Source organism: Mizuhopecten yessoensis, unplaced genomic scaffold (genome assembly GCF_002113885.1).
Source record: "Mizuhopecten yessoensis strain PY_sf001 unplaced genomic scaffold, ASM211388v2 scaffold10755, whole genome shotgun sequence".
NCBI lineage: Eukaryota > Metazoa > Mollusca > Bivalvia > Pectinida > Pectinidae > Mizuhopecten > Mizuhopecten yessoensis.
In genome coordinates this window covers 52,435-74,184 of record NW_018408705.1, presented here as the reverse complement: position 1 = coordinate 74,184, position 21,750 = coordinate 52,435, and the positions used below count along the sequence as shown (strand labels likewise).

General features: G+C 35.5%; 1 protein-coding gene and 1 non-coding gene across 3 annotated transcripts in view; one reads left to right on the top strand and one right to left on the bottom strand.

The window, feature by feature from the left end:
- The window catches only part of LOC110462166 (adenosine deaminase-like protein), a 54,849-nt gene that overhangs the window by 7,481 nt on the left and 25,618 nt on the right, over positions 1 to 21,750 (bottom strand). Inside the window, exon 9 of one of the 2 annotated variants that reach the window (XM_021516012.1) lies at positions 6,477 to 6,885. The exons of the other annotated variant lie outside the window; for it this stretch is intronic. Coding sequence (XP_021371687.1) covers positions 6,691 to 6,885 — 195 coding nt within the window. The 3' untranslated portion in view covers positions 6,477 to 6,690. Of the gene's footprint in view, positions 1 to 6,476; positions 6,886 to 21,750 lie in introns of those variants that run through there. 2 annotated transcript variants of the gene reach the window in all.
- Trnar-ucg lies at positions 5,914 to 5,986 on the top strand. Its single transcript has one exon. It is a non-coding gene; the product is annotated as a tRNA-Arg (tRNA).

The following is a 21,750-nucleotide window of genomic DNA, read 5'->3' as shown; positions in this document are numbered from 1 at the left end:
ACTCTTACTGCGTGGTGTCAACTTGTGGTCGTTAATCATTGGACATAATTTGTATAAATTTAAGTTATTTTAACACATGCTTATTTCGAGCAGTTAGTCGCTCAATAAAAGAACGATGTGATCAAGATCTTCATTTGTGATTCACACTCAAATACATGCTCTGTTGTAACCGTTAAAGCGATCAAGCAACCTTAATTCAGGCTCATATTTTTAGTACGGTTATTGGTGTATTTGGTACAGACTTCTTTTAAAGGCCTCAAACACATTACCTTGTGTGCAAGGTCTTGGTTAGAAATGACAAGATGCTATTTTTTTCTGCTTCACACGAGATCAACGTTAATGAACTACATATAAGCTTTGTATATTACCTCTGTTTTTAAAAAGTTAAGTTTTAAAATGACGCAGTTGAAACTATACAAAAAAACTGCCTTGCGTCCTATCCACGGGTTTGAATGTTTTAATGACACGACACTACATGGCGTCGTCCTGTCATGGTGTGCATGAATACACACCTTGTGTCACCGAGTCTCAGCGAAGTGTCACTTTTCATCAGGTTCCTCTCTCGTAAATGTCGGTCGCGGCTGGAGAGTGCACGAAATTGTTCTTTATAACTGAAATGTCATCAATGACGCAAACAAACAAAAAATAAAAGATAAGACGTTCGCTGTTTTTGCACACAAGTTATCTTCAAATGTTATTTTATATTTTTTGGTTTAGCTGCCATGATAAGGACTGCTGGTGCAACATGAAAGCATCACTAAAGCGTAAGGATTATTGATGCAACGTTAAAGCGTCAGGAGGACTGTTGGTGCTACATTAAAGCATCGTAAGGACTGTTGGTGTAACACGAAAGCATCTGGAAGATTGTTGGTGCAACGTTAAAGCGTCAGGAGGACTGTTGGTGCTTCTTCAACATGTAAGCGTCAGGAGGACTGTTGGTACAGAATTAAAGCGTCGAGGGGACTATTGGTGCAATATTAAAGCGTCGTGAGGACTGTTGGTGATTCATTAAAGCGTCGTAATGACTGTTGGTCAACATGAAAGCATCGGGAAGACTGTTTGTGCAACATTAAAGCGCGTTAGAATTGTTGATGCAACGTTAAAGCGTCAGGAGGAATGTTGGTGCTACATTAAAGCGTCGTAAGGACTGTTGGTGCAACATAAAAGCGTCAGGAGGAATGTTGGTGCTACATGTACATTAAAGCGTCGTAAGGACTGTTGGTGCAACATGAAAGCGTCGGGAGGAATGTTGTTTTAAAATTTTAGCATTGGGATAACTGTTGTTTCATTTTTCAGCGTCGGGAGGACTCTACACATTCAGCTGTTTGGCATTTCGTACGACAATAAATGTCCAGTTGTCAACAAATCTAAATGTTGGGCTTACATCGGTTGATCGGGGCACATATGGAATGTACAAATAGACACACGGCTGACATTATCATCATCGTTTATATCTACCTTGGTTATGTACACGTGTGTTGTGTCTTATCTGTTGACATAAGGCGTATATAATAATGTTTGTAACGAAGGTGTGTGGAGTCTGGTATCACAGTCTTATCAATTGCATCTGTTTTTAAGCAACATATATTTTTGTTTCCTATTAACAATCTAAAAGTGTAAAAATAAACCATAAAAACATGATTTTAAAAAAGGCGGAAAATATTATTGAGTCTCTTAGTGATAGACGTTCAAGGGATTTTCTTCGTCCATATTTAATGGATTAGCAGTGGCCATATAACGTTTTAATTCACTCATTCTGAACTACACCGCAGGACCTACTTATAATATCAAGTAGGTTATCAAATCCATACCATTTCATCTTCACTGCACCGAGTGAAACATTTCATCTATACTTTTACGGCGCCGAGGGACATACATAGTTTTATTAGATTAATACCAATTGTTTTTTAATTGCACCGATGGACACATATGATGTAGCTTTATTAAATCCATAATAAGTCTTTTGAAATAAACCTAGGTCTATAATAATCTTCATACATGTGTGAGCGTTCTTTATAAATAAACTGCAAAGTGCCGACACCAACTCTTTGCACTCACAAACTACTGCGCACATTACCACCATTCAACACTTACCAAGAATCCAGCCCCGTAATTTTATGTTTTTGATATGATGTTGATCCATATGATATCCCACAATTCTAGCATAAATCGGTATATACTCTTTATCTATATTCTTATAACATGTTGTATATTTACATGCTTTGTTTTACGTAAACAAGTTTTAATCAATACAGACCGATCTAGAGACTCATTAACACGGTTTACCTGTACTTTAGGAGCCCTGTCACACTGGGATATGGTTTTTCGTTTATACCTCCCTTTTTCCGTTTGGGTATAACTGTAGCATAACTGGGCCAGGACACTTCCGTTTGGATATAACTGTAACACAACTGGGCAAGGACATTTCCGTTTGGATAAAACTGTAGCACAACTGGGCCAGGACACTTCCGTTTGGATATAACTGTAACACAACTGGGCTAGGACATTTCCGTTTGGATATAACTGTAGCACAACTGGGCTAGGACACTACCGTTTGGGTACAGTATAACTGTACTACAACTGGGCTAGGACATTTCCGTTTGGATAAAACTGTAGCACAACTGGGCCAGGACACTTCCGTTTGGATATAACTGTAACACAACTGGGCCAGGATATTTCCGTTTTGATATAACTGTAGCACAACTGGGCCAGGACACTACCGTTTTGATATAACTGTAGCACAATTGGGCCACGACACTTCCGTTTTGATATAACTGTAGCATAACTGGGCCAGGACACTACCGTTTTGATATACCTGTAGCACAATTGGGCCAGGACACTTCCGTTTTGATATAACTGTAGCACAACTGGGCCGGGACACTTCCGTTTTGATATAACTATAGCACAACTGGACCAGGACACTTCCGTTTTGATATAACTGTAGCATAACTGGGCCAGGACACTACCGTTTTGATATAACTGTAGCACAACTGGGCCAGGACACTTCCGTTTTGATATAACTATAGCACAACTGGGCCAGGACACTACCGTTGAACAGATAGCTCAATCGGTCACAGCGATAGTATAACAATCTGAAGTCCAGGGTCCGAATCCCGTGTAGTCCAACTGATTTGTTTTCAATCAGAACACTGTTGTCGATAATGTTTTTGTTTATTTAACTTTTATTCTTATTTCTCATTTAAATCCCGCAAAGTGTAGTTTCTTTTTCAGAAATGATTGATTAAAACTAGTCATGTCGAAAAAAATACAAATTCTAACACTTAGTTAGAGATTTGGGCAGTGGTACGGGGATCCTTCAAAGAGATCATAGCTATATTGACAAATTATTTAAACGTCTATATATAGTGTACGGCTGGTTAAAAAGACGATTATTGTTCACAGACGAAATGTACAGTACTTGAGATGAACTTGGTTTACTTCAGTTTTCACCTTCTTGTATCTTTCATTCATTAACTCGAGATGGAAGTTACATCAGTAAGCCCTTTACATAAATAAAGCTAAAATCCTGAAAGGTCTGTTCCAAGGCTTAAACAAAACACCAATCAAGTATATGTACCTGTACATGCGTACAAATAGTACATTCTAACACGATTCGTTTGCAACGCGTGTTTTGATTGGATATGGACCATGTTCTAATTTGCGATAGAATCATGATCAATCGTGTTAAGCTCCTCCCATCGCACTTAAGCCACGCCCCGTTTCTAACCAAAACGATATGGCGTCAAGCTCGCCTCTTAGCGAAATCCCGCTGATAATGATAGCAGACAACAGAACAGAAAGAACCGACCGATGAAATGTATTTGTTGAACAAATTAAAATGTAAAAAGTAAACATTCCTTGTTCTTACCTCCATTGATCACTGAAACGTTCGTTCCATCCGTGTGAAGGTATCTAGTTAGATCCGAAATCAAATACAACATTTCACATATTTACGCAAAACTCTTCACAAATCTAAGCAAATTACCGATTTTGTCGATACGCACAGATTGGTATGCATACTGACATGAAAATGTAAGAATTTGATCAATTTTAATCCAAAATTTGGAAACAGGACGTTCACGAACAATATAAATATTCCGCCTCGTCAACTTACAGATCGAGTGCTCGCCAGTAGGGGCGGGCCAAATGACCGACTTTTGTAAGCTTCTTTCTGATTGGTCAGTCCGCTGCAGAATGACACGTCGCCAGTTCAGGTCACAGAGTACTTTACTACGTACTTGAAGTAATGAAATACAATGTTGCTAACATTAGCGTAGTATATGTTGAGGTGTGTATCGGTCTCGAGTTCAAACCAAATTTCATGTTCTAATCGACCGTATAGCCACTCAATGTTATCCGGTGAATATACTCATGGTTGTAAGATTCCATTGGTTCAATCGTGACGTCTAAGACAAGTACGTGACGTCACAGACTTACGCACTGGAGTCAACATGGCGGCTTTTTACATTTCAAGGTTGCATGAAAATTGTCGTTTTACACGAATAAATGCCACAAATCTTGAATATTTGATAAACAGGATTTTACACTCGTTTTCATTTCATATGAAATTTATGAAACTCGTCACGAATTCTCATTTAAGCTCGCCTAATTGAAAAATTCTTAGACTCGTAACTCATGTAAGATCCCGCTTTATGTATTGTTATGAATAATATAGAGTTATTCAATCAGTGAAATTTGGCATCAACAGTCTGAATAAATGACAAAGCTCTGCAAAATGACATCATGATGGGTGCTAGAGCGTTGTGACTTGACTGCCTGCAAAGCTGTGTCATTCATACCAACAGTCAATGTTATATCAACAGTCTATGTTATATCAACAGTCTATGTTATGTTATATCAACAGTCTATGTTATACCAACAGTCTATGTTATATCAACAGTCAATGTAATGTCAACAGTCAATGTTATATCAACACGATTCAATGCTTTCACTTACTATTTTTTCCAGTATCAAAGAAATTGAATAACGTTTATTAATAATAAATAATAATGATATGAAAAAAAGATGACGTCAACACGTATGTCATGTAATGGACAGTCTGTATGAATGTCATATGAATTCGATTTGTTTATGAAGAAGCCACAACATATAGTGGTAAATATATAACATAATTAAGAACTTAAATGAAAGGTTTCTGTTATGTAAGCCTGCTCATCTAATTTGCATAATCCGCCATTTTGGAATATTGAGGTCAAAATCAATGTTAACCCGTTTCATACACTATTTCGGTCGGCTATTAAATAGCGGCGGGTATGTTTGTCAGTAGTTACATTATAGTTTAACCTTACGCCGTATCAAACATTCCTATCCAAGTAGATCATTGTCGATCTTATTAGGCGGCTTTATGGCGCTGGAAATGCATCAAAATCAAATACATTTGCAAATGCAAAAATAACATCGCATTCCTGAAAATTGAATTCTGCGTATCTGAAAATATTTTTGCATATGTATATTCGGTATGCAAAAGTATTTTTAGGTAAACTGACAATGGTGACGCACTTTTGGTGCCACAGAAACTGGGGTTTAACTAATGCTTATACAGAAAATGTATATGATATGAGAAATACTAACGTACTATATAAACTTTTAACTGGTCAACTTGTTTTCTTCTTAACCGTAATAGCAACTAACACATAAAACGCAATATAAAAATGTTAATACCAACAATACACTAGTAAGAAGCGGCCTACAAAATAAAAAGTGTAAATTTATTTTTTTTAAATTTATACATTACACTGAAAAACGACTAAAGAATAATTTCGAATAGGGAGTTTAATACGCGTTATATACCACAATTATCACTTATTTTGCAACAAATAAACTGGTGTCATTTAAAATAAAAATGTATCTTTTAACTATACATGTTAATATGTATGTTAAAGAGGGAAAAAAGACCGCGTGGCCTAATGGATAAGGCGTCCGACTTCGAATCGGAAGATTGCGAGTTCGAGTTTCGTCGTGGTTGAAATTTTGTTTCCTCTCTGTATTTTGAAGATAGTTTATATACGAGTTATTCTTTTGAATAAAATTCATATTTTTGTTTGTTTGCAGCAGGTATAAACAGAACGTTACGACCACGAGCTTTACTGATTTGTCTTCTTTTGTTTTATTTTTTCTCAAGTTCCGAAAATGCTTATCGAGCAATCAATACGAGCTAAAATGTTAGTGTACACTGATCAAAACTCGAACAACGAAGATTTTCCAGTTTACAAGCAATTTATTCAAACTTCATATGATATACATTTTAACAAGGTACATGCATATTTACTGGTAGGAGTCAATTCGTCAGTACCTGGGCAATACTAGTTTAGCTGATACTTTTACAATTTATTTAAAATGACAATTTATAACTTTATGAATTAAGGGATACACGAGTTAGACTCTTAAAGAAGTGTTGTCATTCAAACATTCAAACCCTATGTGTATAATGAAATTAACATACATGGAATCTGTTCAATATTCCTCACCTGTACTCATATAGATTACTTTCTATCTACATTGTAAGTCACAGTGAGCATTGACAAATATACAAACTGTACAATAAAAACAATGGCAGTATGGATTTCTTTGGTCGTCAGTGGCTTCAGCATCGTTTGATTTGATCGTTAAAGGCGACGATTATCATCACCGGACAACCCAGCAGACACAATGATCATCTTCAATGTTACGTTAGGTGATATTTAGACTTGGTTTAAGTTCATGCCACTTGTTTCTAAGCGTCTGTTTGACGTCGTCATCAGCGAAAATGGCGTCTATACTAGCGAGGGACAGCTTCCATACAGACTCTCTGTCCAGTTCGAACGTCTGGGCAGCTATGGCGTACTCCTCTGACAAAGTGGTATCGAACATACCTTTGTCGTCCGTCTGTAACATGTAACAAAGAGAAAAACATCGCATTATACAGTTGTCCACACAATATACAGCCTATAAAGCTCGGACAGTGCCACTAATTCACTGTCAGTAGATTTACTTTCTCAACATCGACACCATGCTTTGCATGTGTAAATATAATTTTGATTTCAATTCTCAATCGCGCTTTTGGAAATACACAGTATTGTGATTGCAAAGATCACGAAAATCACAAATAACCATAAATTCACGTACACGAGTCAATGTCGTTACTCAAACCGAAATAAATATCAGAAACGGCAGAAACGAGCACAATGTTTGTACACACTTGGTAAAGAAACAAAATATTTAAACGTATTTCAAAGTGAGCTATACTGTTTGTGTACTTTAAACATTTTGACAGATAGATACACCAGACATCTATCTGTGAAAATGTCTAAGTCTGATGTCAGGGCCAGAGGAAACACGGGCGAACTGTTTATGGTATGTCATTCATTACATGCTGTAGGAATCTTCACTTCACGATAATACAATAGGTGACGAGATTCCACAGCACTGATTCGTGCTTGGGAGGCAGAAATGAAACAAACTTGGTAATAACATGGACACGTGGTAAATGAACCATTACATATTTGAGGGTTTATATTTCAAGCAAATCACGTATGCAATCTTTTTCGATATCGCATCATGGCAATTACAGAACGGATAACATCATGCATGTGATCCGTTATCTTAATCGCTGTATCCATAAACAGAACATTCTGACGTTCTGTATCCATAAACAGAACATTCCGACGTTCTGCATCCATAAACAGAACACTCTGACGTTCTGCATCCATAAACAGACCATTCTGACGTTCTCTATCCATAAACAGAACATTCTGACGTGCTGCATCCATAAACAGAACATTCTGACGGTCTGCATCCATAAACAGAAAGTCTGACGTTCTGTATCCATGAACAGAACATTCTGACGTTCTGCATCGATAAACAGAACATTCTGACGTTCTGCATCGATAAACAGAACATTCTGACGTTCTGCATCCATAAACAGAACATTCTGACGTTCTGCATCCATAAACAGAAAGTCTGACGTTCTGTATCCATAAACAGAACATTCTGACGTTCTGCATCCATAAACAGAACATTCTGACGTTCTGCATCCATAAACAGAACATTCTGACGTTCTGTATCCATAAACAGAACATTCTGACGTTTTGCTTTTATCTCATTAGCCTTCGTAAATATCATCTGCTACATTATTCTCTTTAATATCCGATTTTTGGTTTTCTTTTGTTTCCGTTTCCCCCCCTCATAATTAGCCTTCGTAAACAACATCGGCTTCACTACTCTCTTAATATTTGATTACTACCAAGTTCAAAGTTCATCTTGAAATTAATTGGTCATGTGATTTCCGACAACTTTCACTTCAACCGAATCGATTTTAAGCGAAATGAGGCAATTTAAAAGCTTGAAAATCCTACTCTAAATGTTGATTCTACGCGAACTGGCGAGTTTATTTTATGTTCTTTAACATAAATCGCTTTTGAAATAACACAAATGTATGGATTCGCATCCTAACAATATGAATCAAAGAGTAGTGGTGCCGTTCCTGACCCGGAAGGACCTGTACAAGTTGTTATTTTAACGATACAATGCAAAGCGTACATCAAACACAAAGGAATTGTTATTTGGTGCCTTTTTCTCATAACCAGACAAGGAATCGAGGCCATTATTGTCTTGTATTGCAACTTGTTTACTGCATTCTTCAGCCTTTTTTTTAATGTACGGAGATGTGATGAAAGTGGCCGTTTTAATAAAACTTAAAACTTCGCTTGTTTCAAAGTGAGTAATTCGTCATCGTGTAGTTAATATCGAAATTGAATCGGTGAAATACCTAATGAAATCGCCTAATTTAGCCTTTATTTAAACATGATAACAATATGTTTTAATGCTCAGCGTTAGTTCTAATGATGTTTTTACCAAGAATAAAATCCCAAACGTCCACGGGTGTTTCTCATAACACACATTAGACTACCAACACTTTATCAATAAGTACCTCTAAATATGCAGTTGGTAGAGAGTCGTTCAGCATTAAACAACACACTAGAAACACACTTTGCCATACATATTGTTTATATAGACAGGTAAACCTTGGGTGTGGGAGCTAGATGAATGACTCCCATTGGGAATACAACGTTTTGTAAAGCGTTGATGAACATCATGAATAAAGCTTGTCAGTGCAATGAGCATTGTAATCCATTCAGTGAACTTAAATGTGTTTTGTTTTCTAAAATCATCACAAAAACAAACAAACAAACAAACAAGACATCATCGTCACGGAATACTTGAACAGCAATGAGCAAGTGAATAAGAGGGTGCTGGCAGATCTGGTTGTTAAAATACCAGTCATTAAAGCGAAACACTGGAATAAACAAATATATCACTGTCTCAAGTAATATTCACTAAGACATAGAGAGCTTTAGAAGTTCTATAAAAATCATTTTCAACTCCTAGGAAGAAAGGTAAAGCATTGCGGCAAACCTGTTATTATCGCCGATATGATCTTTCTGTAATAGTGAAACTGCTCAATTTTGTTATTTTTAATACAGCACAAAATACGTCTCAGTCAAGTTTTTGTCATCACTGATAATAAGGCCAAACTTTTTTTTAAATACGTGAAAAGAGATAGCGTTGATAGAATGCACTATAACGGAAATATATACATGCACGTACGAAAAATTGCACTGAATTGGAGGAGGAAATACAACAACATTAATTAATTAACTTTTTTCATTTTAATCTTATCACGGACTAATCTTATTCCGTGATCTTATTTTAGTTGTTTCTACTTATTTCATAACTTGGGTACATGCATGCTATAATAGGCATTTGTATACGCTGTCAGCGGAAGTTACATATTCATAAAGATTCATATTTTATCATTACATATGTACATGTACCTGCCGAATATTTATGTTTTCAGATTATGAACTAGACAAAATTTAGTTTAGAAAAGAAATGACACTAAGTTAAGCTAGACGGTGATTATCAGTTGACATGGATACTGCTTGACTAGACAGAATTAATATGAAACTTGGTTTGCTGTCATCATTTCAAGTGTGCTATGCTTCCGAAACATAACAAACAATGACATTCGACCTTAACACAATACGTTAGAAAAGCATGCGCATAGAAGATCCAGATTTCACTCCGAACACCGTTTAGTTAATACTGCAAAACATAAATCAAGCATTTTGAACAGGTAACCTATTTTTCCCCGTTGTGACTATAGAGTTAATAAAGCATTCCAGAAATATACCATACCCAGCGGGACTTTTATATAACTCAATCATTTGAATGAAATTAAAAAAGGATACAAAATATGAAATAAATCAACAACAGTGTTCTGTTCTAAAACCTATTGAGCCATCTGGTCAACGGAGGTACCCTGACCCAATCGTGCTACAGTTATAGACAATGTACCCAAAACGACAAACGACATGAAGGGGGTTACTGTATAGGAAACACAACAGTGGAATTATCTGATAGTTTGCCTGCAGTGGGCCAGGAATCCTCAATGTTATGATGTAAGTATGGTAAGGAATTGTCGTGTTGAACATTTAGCCTAAACATCTAAAACAGAATCATGTTCCCAGTTAGTTGGTCCTTTCAGAAACATGTACAATTACACAGGCTTCCGATTAAGGACGTCACTCGATACAAACATTGATCGTCTACGCCAAACACACTGCTGTTAATCCAGCATCCTACTCATATTAAGTATGCATGAGTATTGAAGCATTTTCAATTCATTTAAAAAACCCATCAAACAATCAGAAAGAAGTATTAATTCTGTCAATGTATTATCAAACCTCGATTTGTTTCCATTTCAACGGACTCTAGATATGCAAATTACAACTGAAGTTTACTCATGAACGCAATATTTTCAGATTAAGAATACTTCGGAGATCTACGAAGCATACGTTAATATCTCTACCACCGAAAACAGAATAAAGAGATGTTGACTTCTCAAATATTTTAAATTAGGAAAACATGCGACGGATACCACGCCGTTTAGAAAAACTCACAAAGAGACTTGTAATAATTTATCAGAACATATTAATCAAAACCATTAACGGTTTTATTATTATGCAGACGACAACACTGTCAGTGAATCAAATAAAGACTCAGATGCTTTAAAACATAATATTGAAAATGACTGTCAAATTTAATAGACTGGTTTAAATTAAACCAGATGAAAGCAAACCCTGATAAATTCCAGGCCATTTGTATAGGGAAACGTTCGGTAGATGCTATACAGTCTTTTCGTATTGGCGAAATAGATATTGTTCCCGACAGTGTTGCTGACTTTAAATATTGAGAGTAGCAGTATTGCATTAATTTATATAAATTAACAACGTACGAACTATATGCGTGTAAGCATATCGTATGAAGTCTGCCTCCCGCCAAGTGACGAAGACGAACGCATCGCTGTCAATGTCCAAAACCATAGGCCTACGTTTCCTCTTGACGGTTCTATGGTTGACGTTTATAGTGAAAGTTCAGCCATAGTCAGGCCGTCCAAATAGCGATAACGGGACGTTGGGAGAACGAAATATTTTCCGACACTGTGACAGATCTTGTTTTGGTTTCACGACTTGGACACGCGACGGTGTGACGTCGAAATAATATCGAGCGTCTGTAGCAATTTTGCCTGAAACAAGCCATCAAATCTTTAAGTATCATCTTCTTTTAATATTACCTTAATAATCCCCTTTTCCACATAACCTCACAAAGTCACCAACATTTGTCAGATGTTGATAGCAGACGACGTAAACAAAACTTGGCAAAAAGCGCGTGCAAAAAGTCGTCCCGGTCAAAGTTCATCTTCTCGACCAATCAAAACTCTTGAAGGTCATATACCACGTGTGGTATATAACTCATATTTATCTAACAGTCTGCGTGTTTATACAATGATCCTTGTTTACCTGTATGCGACGTTGTATCTTGTATCTTGGGAGTGTCCATTGTTTTGAATGGATAACAACATCATTATCCGTAGGACTGGCAGTGAACAGATAGAATTCGACCCCTGTTTTTTTTTGTTAAATTTTCTTGGTCATTATTGTTTTCCAGATACTCAATTTCCGAACTGTTATAAGAATCAACATGAATAATTGTGTTATAAGAAGAATCAACGTATGAGTTAACTATGATATAAGAATCAACATATGAGTAAACTATGATATAAGAATTAACATATGAGTTAACTATGATATAAGAATTAACATTTGCTATGATATAAGAATTAACATATGAGTTAACTATAATATGAGCTAACTATGATATGAGTTAACTATGATATAAGAATTAACATACGAGTTAACTATGATATAAGAATTAACATTTGAGTTAACTATGATATAAGAATCAACATATGAGTTAATTATGATATAAGAATCAACATATGAGTGAACTATGATATAAGAATTAACATATGAGTTAACTATAATATGAGTTAACTATGATATGAGTTAACTATGATATAAGAATTAACATATGAGGTAACTATGATATAAGAATTAACATTTGAGTTAACTATGATATAAAAATCAACATATGAGGTAACTATGATATAAGAATTAACATATGAGTTAACTATGATATTATGAATTAACATATCAGTTAACTATGATATTAAGAATTAACATATGAGTTAACTATGATATAAGATTTGTTTGTTTGTTTGTTTGATTTTGTTTAACGTCCTATTAACAGCTAAGGTCATTTAAGGACGGCCTCCCCTGTGTGCAAGATGCATGCGTGTAGTGTATGCGTGTGTATTTTGGGAGGCTGCGATATGTTCGTGTTTATCTCCTTGTGATAGCGCGGAACTGATGCCGACTTTATAGTGCTACCTCACTGAAACATACTGCCGAAGACACCCAGCAGGACGCCTCACCCGGTCACATTATACTGACAACGGGCGAACCAGTCGTCCCACTCCTAATTTGCTGAGCGTTAAGCAGGAGTAGAAACTACCATTGTTAAAGACTTTGGTATGTCTCGGCCNGAAGAAAGTTATTTAGAAAGGAGAGAAGAGATAAGGTCCCAAATTTAGTCGCCTCTTACGATCATGCAATTGGGGGCAGCAGGTACAATTCTTACGCCCTACCTGCAGGGACATGATATAAGAATTAACATTTGAGTTAAGTATGATATAAGAATTAACATATGAGGTAACTATGATATAAGAATTAACATTTGAGTTAACTATGATATAAGAATTAACATATGAGTTAACTATGATATGAGTTATCTATGATATCAGAATCAACATATGAGTTAACTATGATATAAGAATCAACATATGAGTTGACTATGATATAAGAATCAACATATGAGTTAACTATGATATAAGAATCAACATATGAGTTAACTACGATATAAGAATCAACATATGAGTTAACAAATATAACAATGATAAAAGCTGTCAGGCAAAATATTATGAAAGTGCTTTAGGTAAGTCTAATAATAACTGATCCTCACTTCATTCTTTGGAGAAGAAATATTGGTTTGAATACCGAAAGTATGAGCCTGTTTCGACCGACCACACCGGTGACCTACATAAGATTTAATATGTCCTTGAAACCACATAATACACCAGTCATAATTACACCGAACAATCAGAACAACGAATACAGCATACACAGGGGAACATCAACCTACGATGCTTTGCCAATTTAAGGGAGATAAATGTATCGGAGCTGTAATAGCAACGGCGAATAACCACCGATCACTAAGCTTTGTCAGGCAATAGCGTTATCATACCAACACAAGGAGTTGCCTAGTTGGTGTTACTCTGACGAATGAGTGATGACGAGAACCCAATCATCGACCTCCCGATATTGGAGCTGTCTGACAGGCAGGCCATTCAGGTCAAATCGCACCAAAGCAAGTTATGAATTTATATGACATTCTGGACCTGTAATTAATTCTCCTGATGAGTCCGTACAATGAAGTGGAACATTGGTTCACGTATACAAGCGTAGAGACAGGATGTACTTTTTGTACGGTTTGATTGTCAATATTGGGAAATGTTACCATGGAGGAGATTTCTAACTGGTATATATATACTCTGTGTGAATGTTTAGAACCATCCCCTCCACTTTTTATTGCTTTTTTGTATAACTCACAAAAACTACTCGTTCTCCTCAAACTCATAATATCACATGTCTCCAACGTGTTAATTTGAAGTCCAAACCATTGCCTGTATAGAAAAGCCATAACGACTGCCTGTAAACGTAAATGCCCAAACCATTGTTTGTAAACTTAATCAAAGTACTGAAAGTACTGAAAGCTAAGGCAAAAGATATATATATTATTTTTGGAATGGAGAACAAAATAAAGACGAAGTTCCCATCATATTGTACAGAAGGATTTACTGTTAATTTGTTATGAATCAAAGTTTTATGTAAAAGTGTACCACTGTGAAGTTATTCTTCTTGTGTGTACAGTATATCTTTATAGGTTTGTCAGAAGAGTGGTACCAAGTTTCCTCTAGAATATATCATTTTAAACCTTTGGATAATTAATTTGCATAGGAATTTGGAATTGCTTCCCTTTGTCCATACAATGTATTTCATAGAACATTAAAAACTGAAACTGGCATTTACCCCTTTGACCAATACCTGATTATTTTAAACCATTGAATAGATTATGCACAGATTGTGAACATCTTTGAACTTTGCCTTTGTTGTTGAATAAGATATCAACCCTTGCCTTATCTAACAAAGTTACTTGGCATAAAACCATTGACCAATCAGAGTACAGTATGCTAATTAATTAGGCATGGATTTCACTCAACTTTGAACTTATCGTCTAAGTTTGTATATTGATCAATATATATTCAAGCAAGTTATCTTGTAAAGTGTGCACATCGACCAGGGTTGGCATGCTTTTTAATACGTGTGAATTTTGTTCAAGTTTCAATTTTGCATCAGTCAGTGTATATTGTTACAGAACAATATTTATAAGGATGTTTACTTGCCGAAACTAAATTGTGGATAAGCAAGTGGATTACTGCTACCCATAAATTTACAAGTCTCTCAATAATTTTGAAAAACTTTTAAATAAAGTGTTTTACATATTCACTGCAGTGAAAAGGTCTCTTCTTATGAAAAATGGAACTATTTTGAATCTGTGTTCCCATGAACAAATAATATAAAAAGCACTCTAATTCAATATGATACATTGTTGTATGTTTCAATATTGAATAAGATAAACAAAATATAAACATACATACTCACACACACACACAAGATTAGGAGAGTTACATTATTTTCCCTCTATTTCCATTGCATAAATTCTTCACAAAGAAAACAACAACTTTATAGCATATGTTCAGCTTTATCATCTTCATAGGCTAGCATTTGAAATAAGATGCACATATTAATTTCAAATACATTTCAAAAGAGTACTGCAAATGTACCAGCTAGAACACATACTATGTTATTACAGTTGTCATGATTGTTGGTTTCAGAACTGATAGCATTGTGCAACAAATGTTGACAACAGGACTTATTGAAAGTTGAGGTTGCTTGTGTATATGCAAACAGGTAGTGCATGATTTAATGTTGAGAATGATGGATCAAGGTTTATAAAATTTGGTTTGAATACTTAGTTAGGAATGCACTGACAATTTCTCTGTCACATGTACATGAACAGGTTGTGAAGCTGTAGCCTTCACCTTGACTGAATGAAATTGACCTTAAAACTGTCTTGAACAATTGATGTATGAAATTTAGAAATGAAGTTTCAAGAAATATGGTTGAAAACTTAAGAAATAATTGCTTTCATTGACATTGATACAATCTTGTGTGCTATCCCTCTCATATATCACACAAGATTTAATATCAAATGTTGGACACAGTAAAATCGAGCGAAGTTAACAAATATCAAGTTACATATTATAACTTTTATTTTATTTTATTGATATTGATCATAAGCATTGTTAAAAGTACAATGTATACCAGGGATCTTACATTTCTTTTACTACTTAACATTTGCGTTGACTTTTAATTCATTGGACAAAAACTAAAAGGAAGCCATGACCAGTATTTCTATCTTTAAAAACATACTTTTAATTTTTTTTCCAATTTGCTCCCACCACCCATAGTGTTATATTGATCAAAACAAACGTTGTTTCCAACATTTGTGCCCTTAGTCAGTAGTGGGTGTTCAATCACATTCATCAGGGTTTCAGCATCAAGTAGGGGCTGTTCAATCACATTCATCAGGCTTTCAGCATCAATATTCACAGATTCAATCTGTTCCAAGTAAAGATCACTGACTTCTCCATTAAGGAAAAGTTTGCGAGGAAAGCATTTGAACTACATTTGAACTATTCGCTGATGGAAGGATCTGTGGACTCGGCTTTCATGTGTCTGAGAGAAAATGATTTAGTCAGAGGTTCCTCCTCTATAAAGTAACTGACAGATTTCAAAATGTCATGTCACTGTTGGTATAGTTCTTGCAGCCTTTTGAAAAAGTTCATGAAGTCCTCAAAGGTATGAGAGAGTTGGTACAGTTCCTATTTCTCATCCTCCTTTCTCCCATCAATAACCATCCCTGTCTGTTGTAATATTGATTGCTTTCCCCCCCTAAAATAGAACATAGTTACCATATAATTTCTGCACCAGCAATAATGTTTAGAGATGATATTCAAACAAATAGGAGGCATAGCAATATGAGCTTGTATAGTGAGAAATAAGGCATTAAAGCTGAGGAGTTCATTAAAATGTTTCAAAAACATTTCAATAAGTCAATCTCTTTGGTAGCAGAACTAAATATAAACAAAATGTACATTAAATTCAACTTATAACAGCACATCATATGGGGGCTTAAGACATCTAATTCCTTAGGTGGTAAAACATGTGTACATAAAAAGGTACCAGTAAAAACAAAACAAAATTAGTTTAAACACACGCACTTAGATATTCACGGTTTTCATTAATACAAAAGATGAAGCAGAACATCACTCTCCCCTGGTTGTTTCCATAAAGAAGAAATTAACCAGGAAACATGGAGATGTCCATTGCACTCCTTTATTTTGCTTACAATGTGCAAATGTGCCTACTATGTGCTAATAAGCTTTCCATGTTATGGTTTTGTTTTTTATGTGCTGTATGCAAATGTTCTAAATGTGCTTAAATTACCATGTGCTGATGTGCTTACCGTGTTCAATGTGCCTATTAAGTGCTTTCCAAGTGATAAACTCTTTTTCTGAGCTTACAGTATACTACATGTACATACATGTTTTTATTTTATTTTTCCATGTTGTAATATTTTGGTCTCTGTTATTATACTCATGTTTTGTCTTTGTAGCTTATGTTGTATGTTTTGCAAAATGGACGTAAAATATATATTTTTGTATCTTGTACGTGCTCAAGGATTTTATCTGTAGTTTTTGGGACTATATATAGAAAAACTTTACCCCAGTATGAGGAATTGTTTTACACATTTATCATAAAACAAGTTATGTTCAGATTTCAGACAGAAGATACTCTAAAATTGTACAACTCAGAAAAGGTTGAAAAATATTTATAGTTCATTTTTTTCTGCTTAGAAATATTTAATCTCTAAATTACAAATGATAACTGTTTTAACAGGTCTAGTTTCCGAATTGGAAACCAAACCCTGTCTGACCTATAAATGATCATTATATAAGGCCAATTAAAAGTTTAAAACAAATATTGAGTTTATGCTAACCCCACAGATACTGGACACACTAATAGTAATATGATGTGTATAAACTATGATATATTATACACACTATACTTATTGGTGTGTTCGACACCAGTGTGGTTAACCAGACTTATCTCAGATTTGTGTTCTACAATACCCTTAAGTTTTTATATGCACTGTTAAAGTCAGAACTCCTGCTCTATATTAGCGCAGTAAAGATATTTTTCAAATTAACAATAAAATGCCTAGCTAATACATACCTACCCTATTTTTTTCTGATAGTAGAAACACAAGTAATTTGTTTGGCCTAATGTTTCTGTCATTTCATAATATTTAGAACTACTATACTTGTTTAAGTTTCCAAAACATCAAGTAGTATAACAATTGAAACTTCAATGAAAGCCAACATCACAATGAATCTAATAATACAATGTTTATAACATGTTTTTTTTTAACTGAATGAGAAGAAATGTAAGGCCAAATATCCTCACAAACAACGCTTAAGTGAAATCAGTTTGCAACTAAGCAGTTCGAAAATTTTGCAACACGTCTGGAGAAAGACGTTCCTCGTGACGCTGTAATTCACTAGAGTAAAACGTCCGTTTATTATGTTTGTTTTTGCATAATAACTGCTATACATACCGTAGAAGCACCTTCCTTTTTGTCATCGCCGCTGACAACATGCGCCATTCTCTGCGGCTTCGGCCGCATGCTTGGCCACAAGTCACCGAAATCGGGATACATAGCCTTATTTATGAATCAGTAGTAGGTAAACGTTGCAGAAGTGTATGTATATTGTTCATTGTCAATGCTGCTTAAACAACATGCCTAACATTAAGTCAACACTCGCCTGCATTTTCGTCTTTTCCGCTTCGCGTTGCGAATGATGTCTAGGCCTACACAAAACGAAAGTAAAATGTGCGCATGTCTAAATGTAAGGGAGATCACTCGTGTTTTCCCGCAGTATATGTCTGAAATCATTCCGAAGGTGTTGTTGTTTTTGTGTATATTGAAATAAAAGAGTCCTGTTATATGGTAATACTTCAATAAACGAAAAACACAAATCACACCAACAGACATATAAAATGTAGGCCTATCGGAGCATATTTTCGTTTCTGGCTGAGCTGTAATTAGCGAGAAGGCGATATAAAAATGCAATAGCATATCTTATGATGAAAATAGAACAAAATGATAATACTGCGAAGGTAAAAAAAGCCTTCAGGTTAGAATACCAATATGGAACTAGAGAAGGACAGTGGCTAGTTCTAACATGATTCCCGGTCTCATCTGCCCCGGCCGGTTGATCCCATTTTAGTTAGGCAAGCCTGGTGTGAATCACACGGAGGCGATTTTAGAATTAATTGACAGGATCCGTATCCATTAATAGGTTTGTAATATGAACTTTTTATGTTGATCTCCTACATAATTGTAAGTTATACTCCGCCTTATATTTCGTTAAATTATCAAGTTTACGTAACAAGTGCAAGCGAAATCCTAATTGACTGCCATGTTGGAAACTTCCTCAATCTTTCCGATATAGGTCAGACGTCTAAATATGGGTGTCATGACCAAATATGGAAATTGTAGTAAACATGACCGCATCAGTAGTAATACTATATTTGGCCGTGAAGGCCATATAAGGAAACGGATAACATCACGCGTGATCTAACATGGCCGTCGTTTCTTTTTTTAGAGTTTTTAGTAAGGATTTGTTATTTTAACGATGAACGAATATGCAATATTTTGATAACATTATAATCATATGAAGCGTGAATCAGATATATTATTACTGATTAGCACTTTTGATTATCCTCAGTTAGTTGGAACAGGACCGCTTCATAGCTCTGACCACGCAATATATAATTGTAAACAGGGACGTAAATGTCACCAATTTTAGCCAATCACAGGACAATATTTCCGTGTAAAGGGTTAATCCAGCGACAGTTCCAAGAGTAAATACGAAGTTTTAGAAGGATACTTAGTTCTAACTAAGAATAAGATTATATCCAATGACGTTTGAGTGAACTTGAGTCCGTGGTAATGGATTTTATTTGCAGTTTGTTTAGTATTACTAGAAGGTGACGTTATGTCTCGTTTATGAATATCTGAGCTCATTAACTGAAGTATTTTTACCGGAAGTTGCGTGTAGCATGCATGACCTACATTCAAGTAGCAGTTCCCGATTGAGATAAACAGGGTGCATTTTCAATAAGAATACGACGTTGTGATAAGATCATATGTTCTATAAAGAAAAGTAATGATATTTACAAGCCATTCAAGTGCATTTGAGTCCAAAGTTACGCATAATAAAGACAGCAGGTCCGGTATATGATTCAATTTAGTACCAGTGACTACCGCTAGAGGCCGTCTGTGTGAAATCGACATTTATGAATATCTGAGCTCATTAACTAAAGTAATACCAATAGCTGGCGGCTAACGCCTTAGCTAAAAACCCAAAGCACTAACTGTAAACTTAAAAGCCCAAACCACTGCCTGCACATGTAATCTTTAAGCCCAAACCATTGCCTGTAATCTTAAAGCCCAAACCACTGCCTCTAATCTTTAAGCCCAAACCACTACCTGTAATCTTTAAGCCCAAACCACTGCCTGTAATCTTTAAGCCCAAACCATTGCCTGTAATCTTTAAGCCCAGAGTAATGTAATCAATACCCAGTCATAAAGTACTATTGATATACTAATATGTGCAGTCCTGTTTAAAAGTACAGCTATACTGACATGTATAAGGCATGGACTCAATATTATACCCAAAAGTTTGGTTACTATCACTGATTAGAGTGTATGTGTAGGAGAAGAGGTACACTACAAATGCTAACGTCAGTGAAGGCAAATTCGTCACATTAGATAGGGTTTCTGTTAATAATTCGACCAAATAGGCATGTATCAAAATGCCGACGAGCACCAATACAGAAGAAGATTCGACTGAAATGCCTATAAATAAACATTGTTGTAAACACGCCTGAATGACGTCACGCAGCAACATTTGTGACGTCATCAGGCCTTCCGTGGTTTTGCTCAAAGGTGCAGGCAGTTTCGCCACCTTCAAACATTTAACTAATTTACAAGTGATCTAAGTGTTTAAATGTAAAATGTTGTATGTTTATGTTACACAAGCCGTACTAATACGAACAGCTCCAAATGTGTGTTTGTAACAATGATTAACATTGAAATACATGGCTTTTCTTAGTTGTGATAGTTAGTTTTCGGTAACTTGAAGAAACTGACTAATGTTGTTTGAGAAAGATGACGGGTATCGGCTGAGATGATGTCAATTTACATGATACGCAATAAAGACTCTGTCCTTAACAAATATAAACTTCCAAATCGCTGCCCAATATTATAATTTTTATCGGGTCAGGATGAGAGGGTCCAGGGCTTTCAACGATCGCCCCCCGTCTTTTTGGATAATTTGTCACATATGTACGTATCCGATAGTCTTGCACGTCAACGGGAAACATCTGACAAATAAAAACGATTTTCTTGGGCTTGAAAACTTATTCAACAAAGACTGCCCGGCCAGGTGTTGTAAATGTACTTACTTTTTCATGTAAAACTCATTCTTTGGTAAATGTCGGTCTCTACGTACAATCAGCATGCGATTGTACAGCAGTACTTTCAGGCCGACAACTAATTCCTTTCAGATATAAATCTAGAAAATTTCTAGATGGTATTTTAATTTAAGTGTTGTAAGATTGTTGAATGTAAGACGCAAACAATACTTTTAAAAAGATACTGGTTGATTGTATTCTAAATACACATTGCATGAAAATGGAAACTGACGAATTATCAAATCGCGAATCTTTCCGATCATCATTTCCATAAACACGCAGTGGATCGTCAGTACATTGTACATGTACAAAGTACACTTGTAGAAAAACAATTTACTTGCATTAACTGCAATTAGCGTTAAGATATGGGTATTTTCATGTGTGTGTAATAAATTTACACTAAATAACAACCAACTGGCCTCAGATTAATGAGTTTAGTTGACGAGATGTCCGTCGCACAGACCAATTTTTTAAGTTTCGTTGTGTTACAAGATATTTCATAACTGTTTTGATTAAAAGTATAGCTTTTCCCTTCTTATACCTCTTCTTGTCAAAATATTTGAAG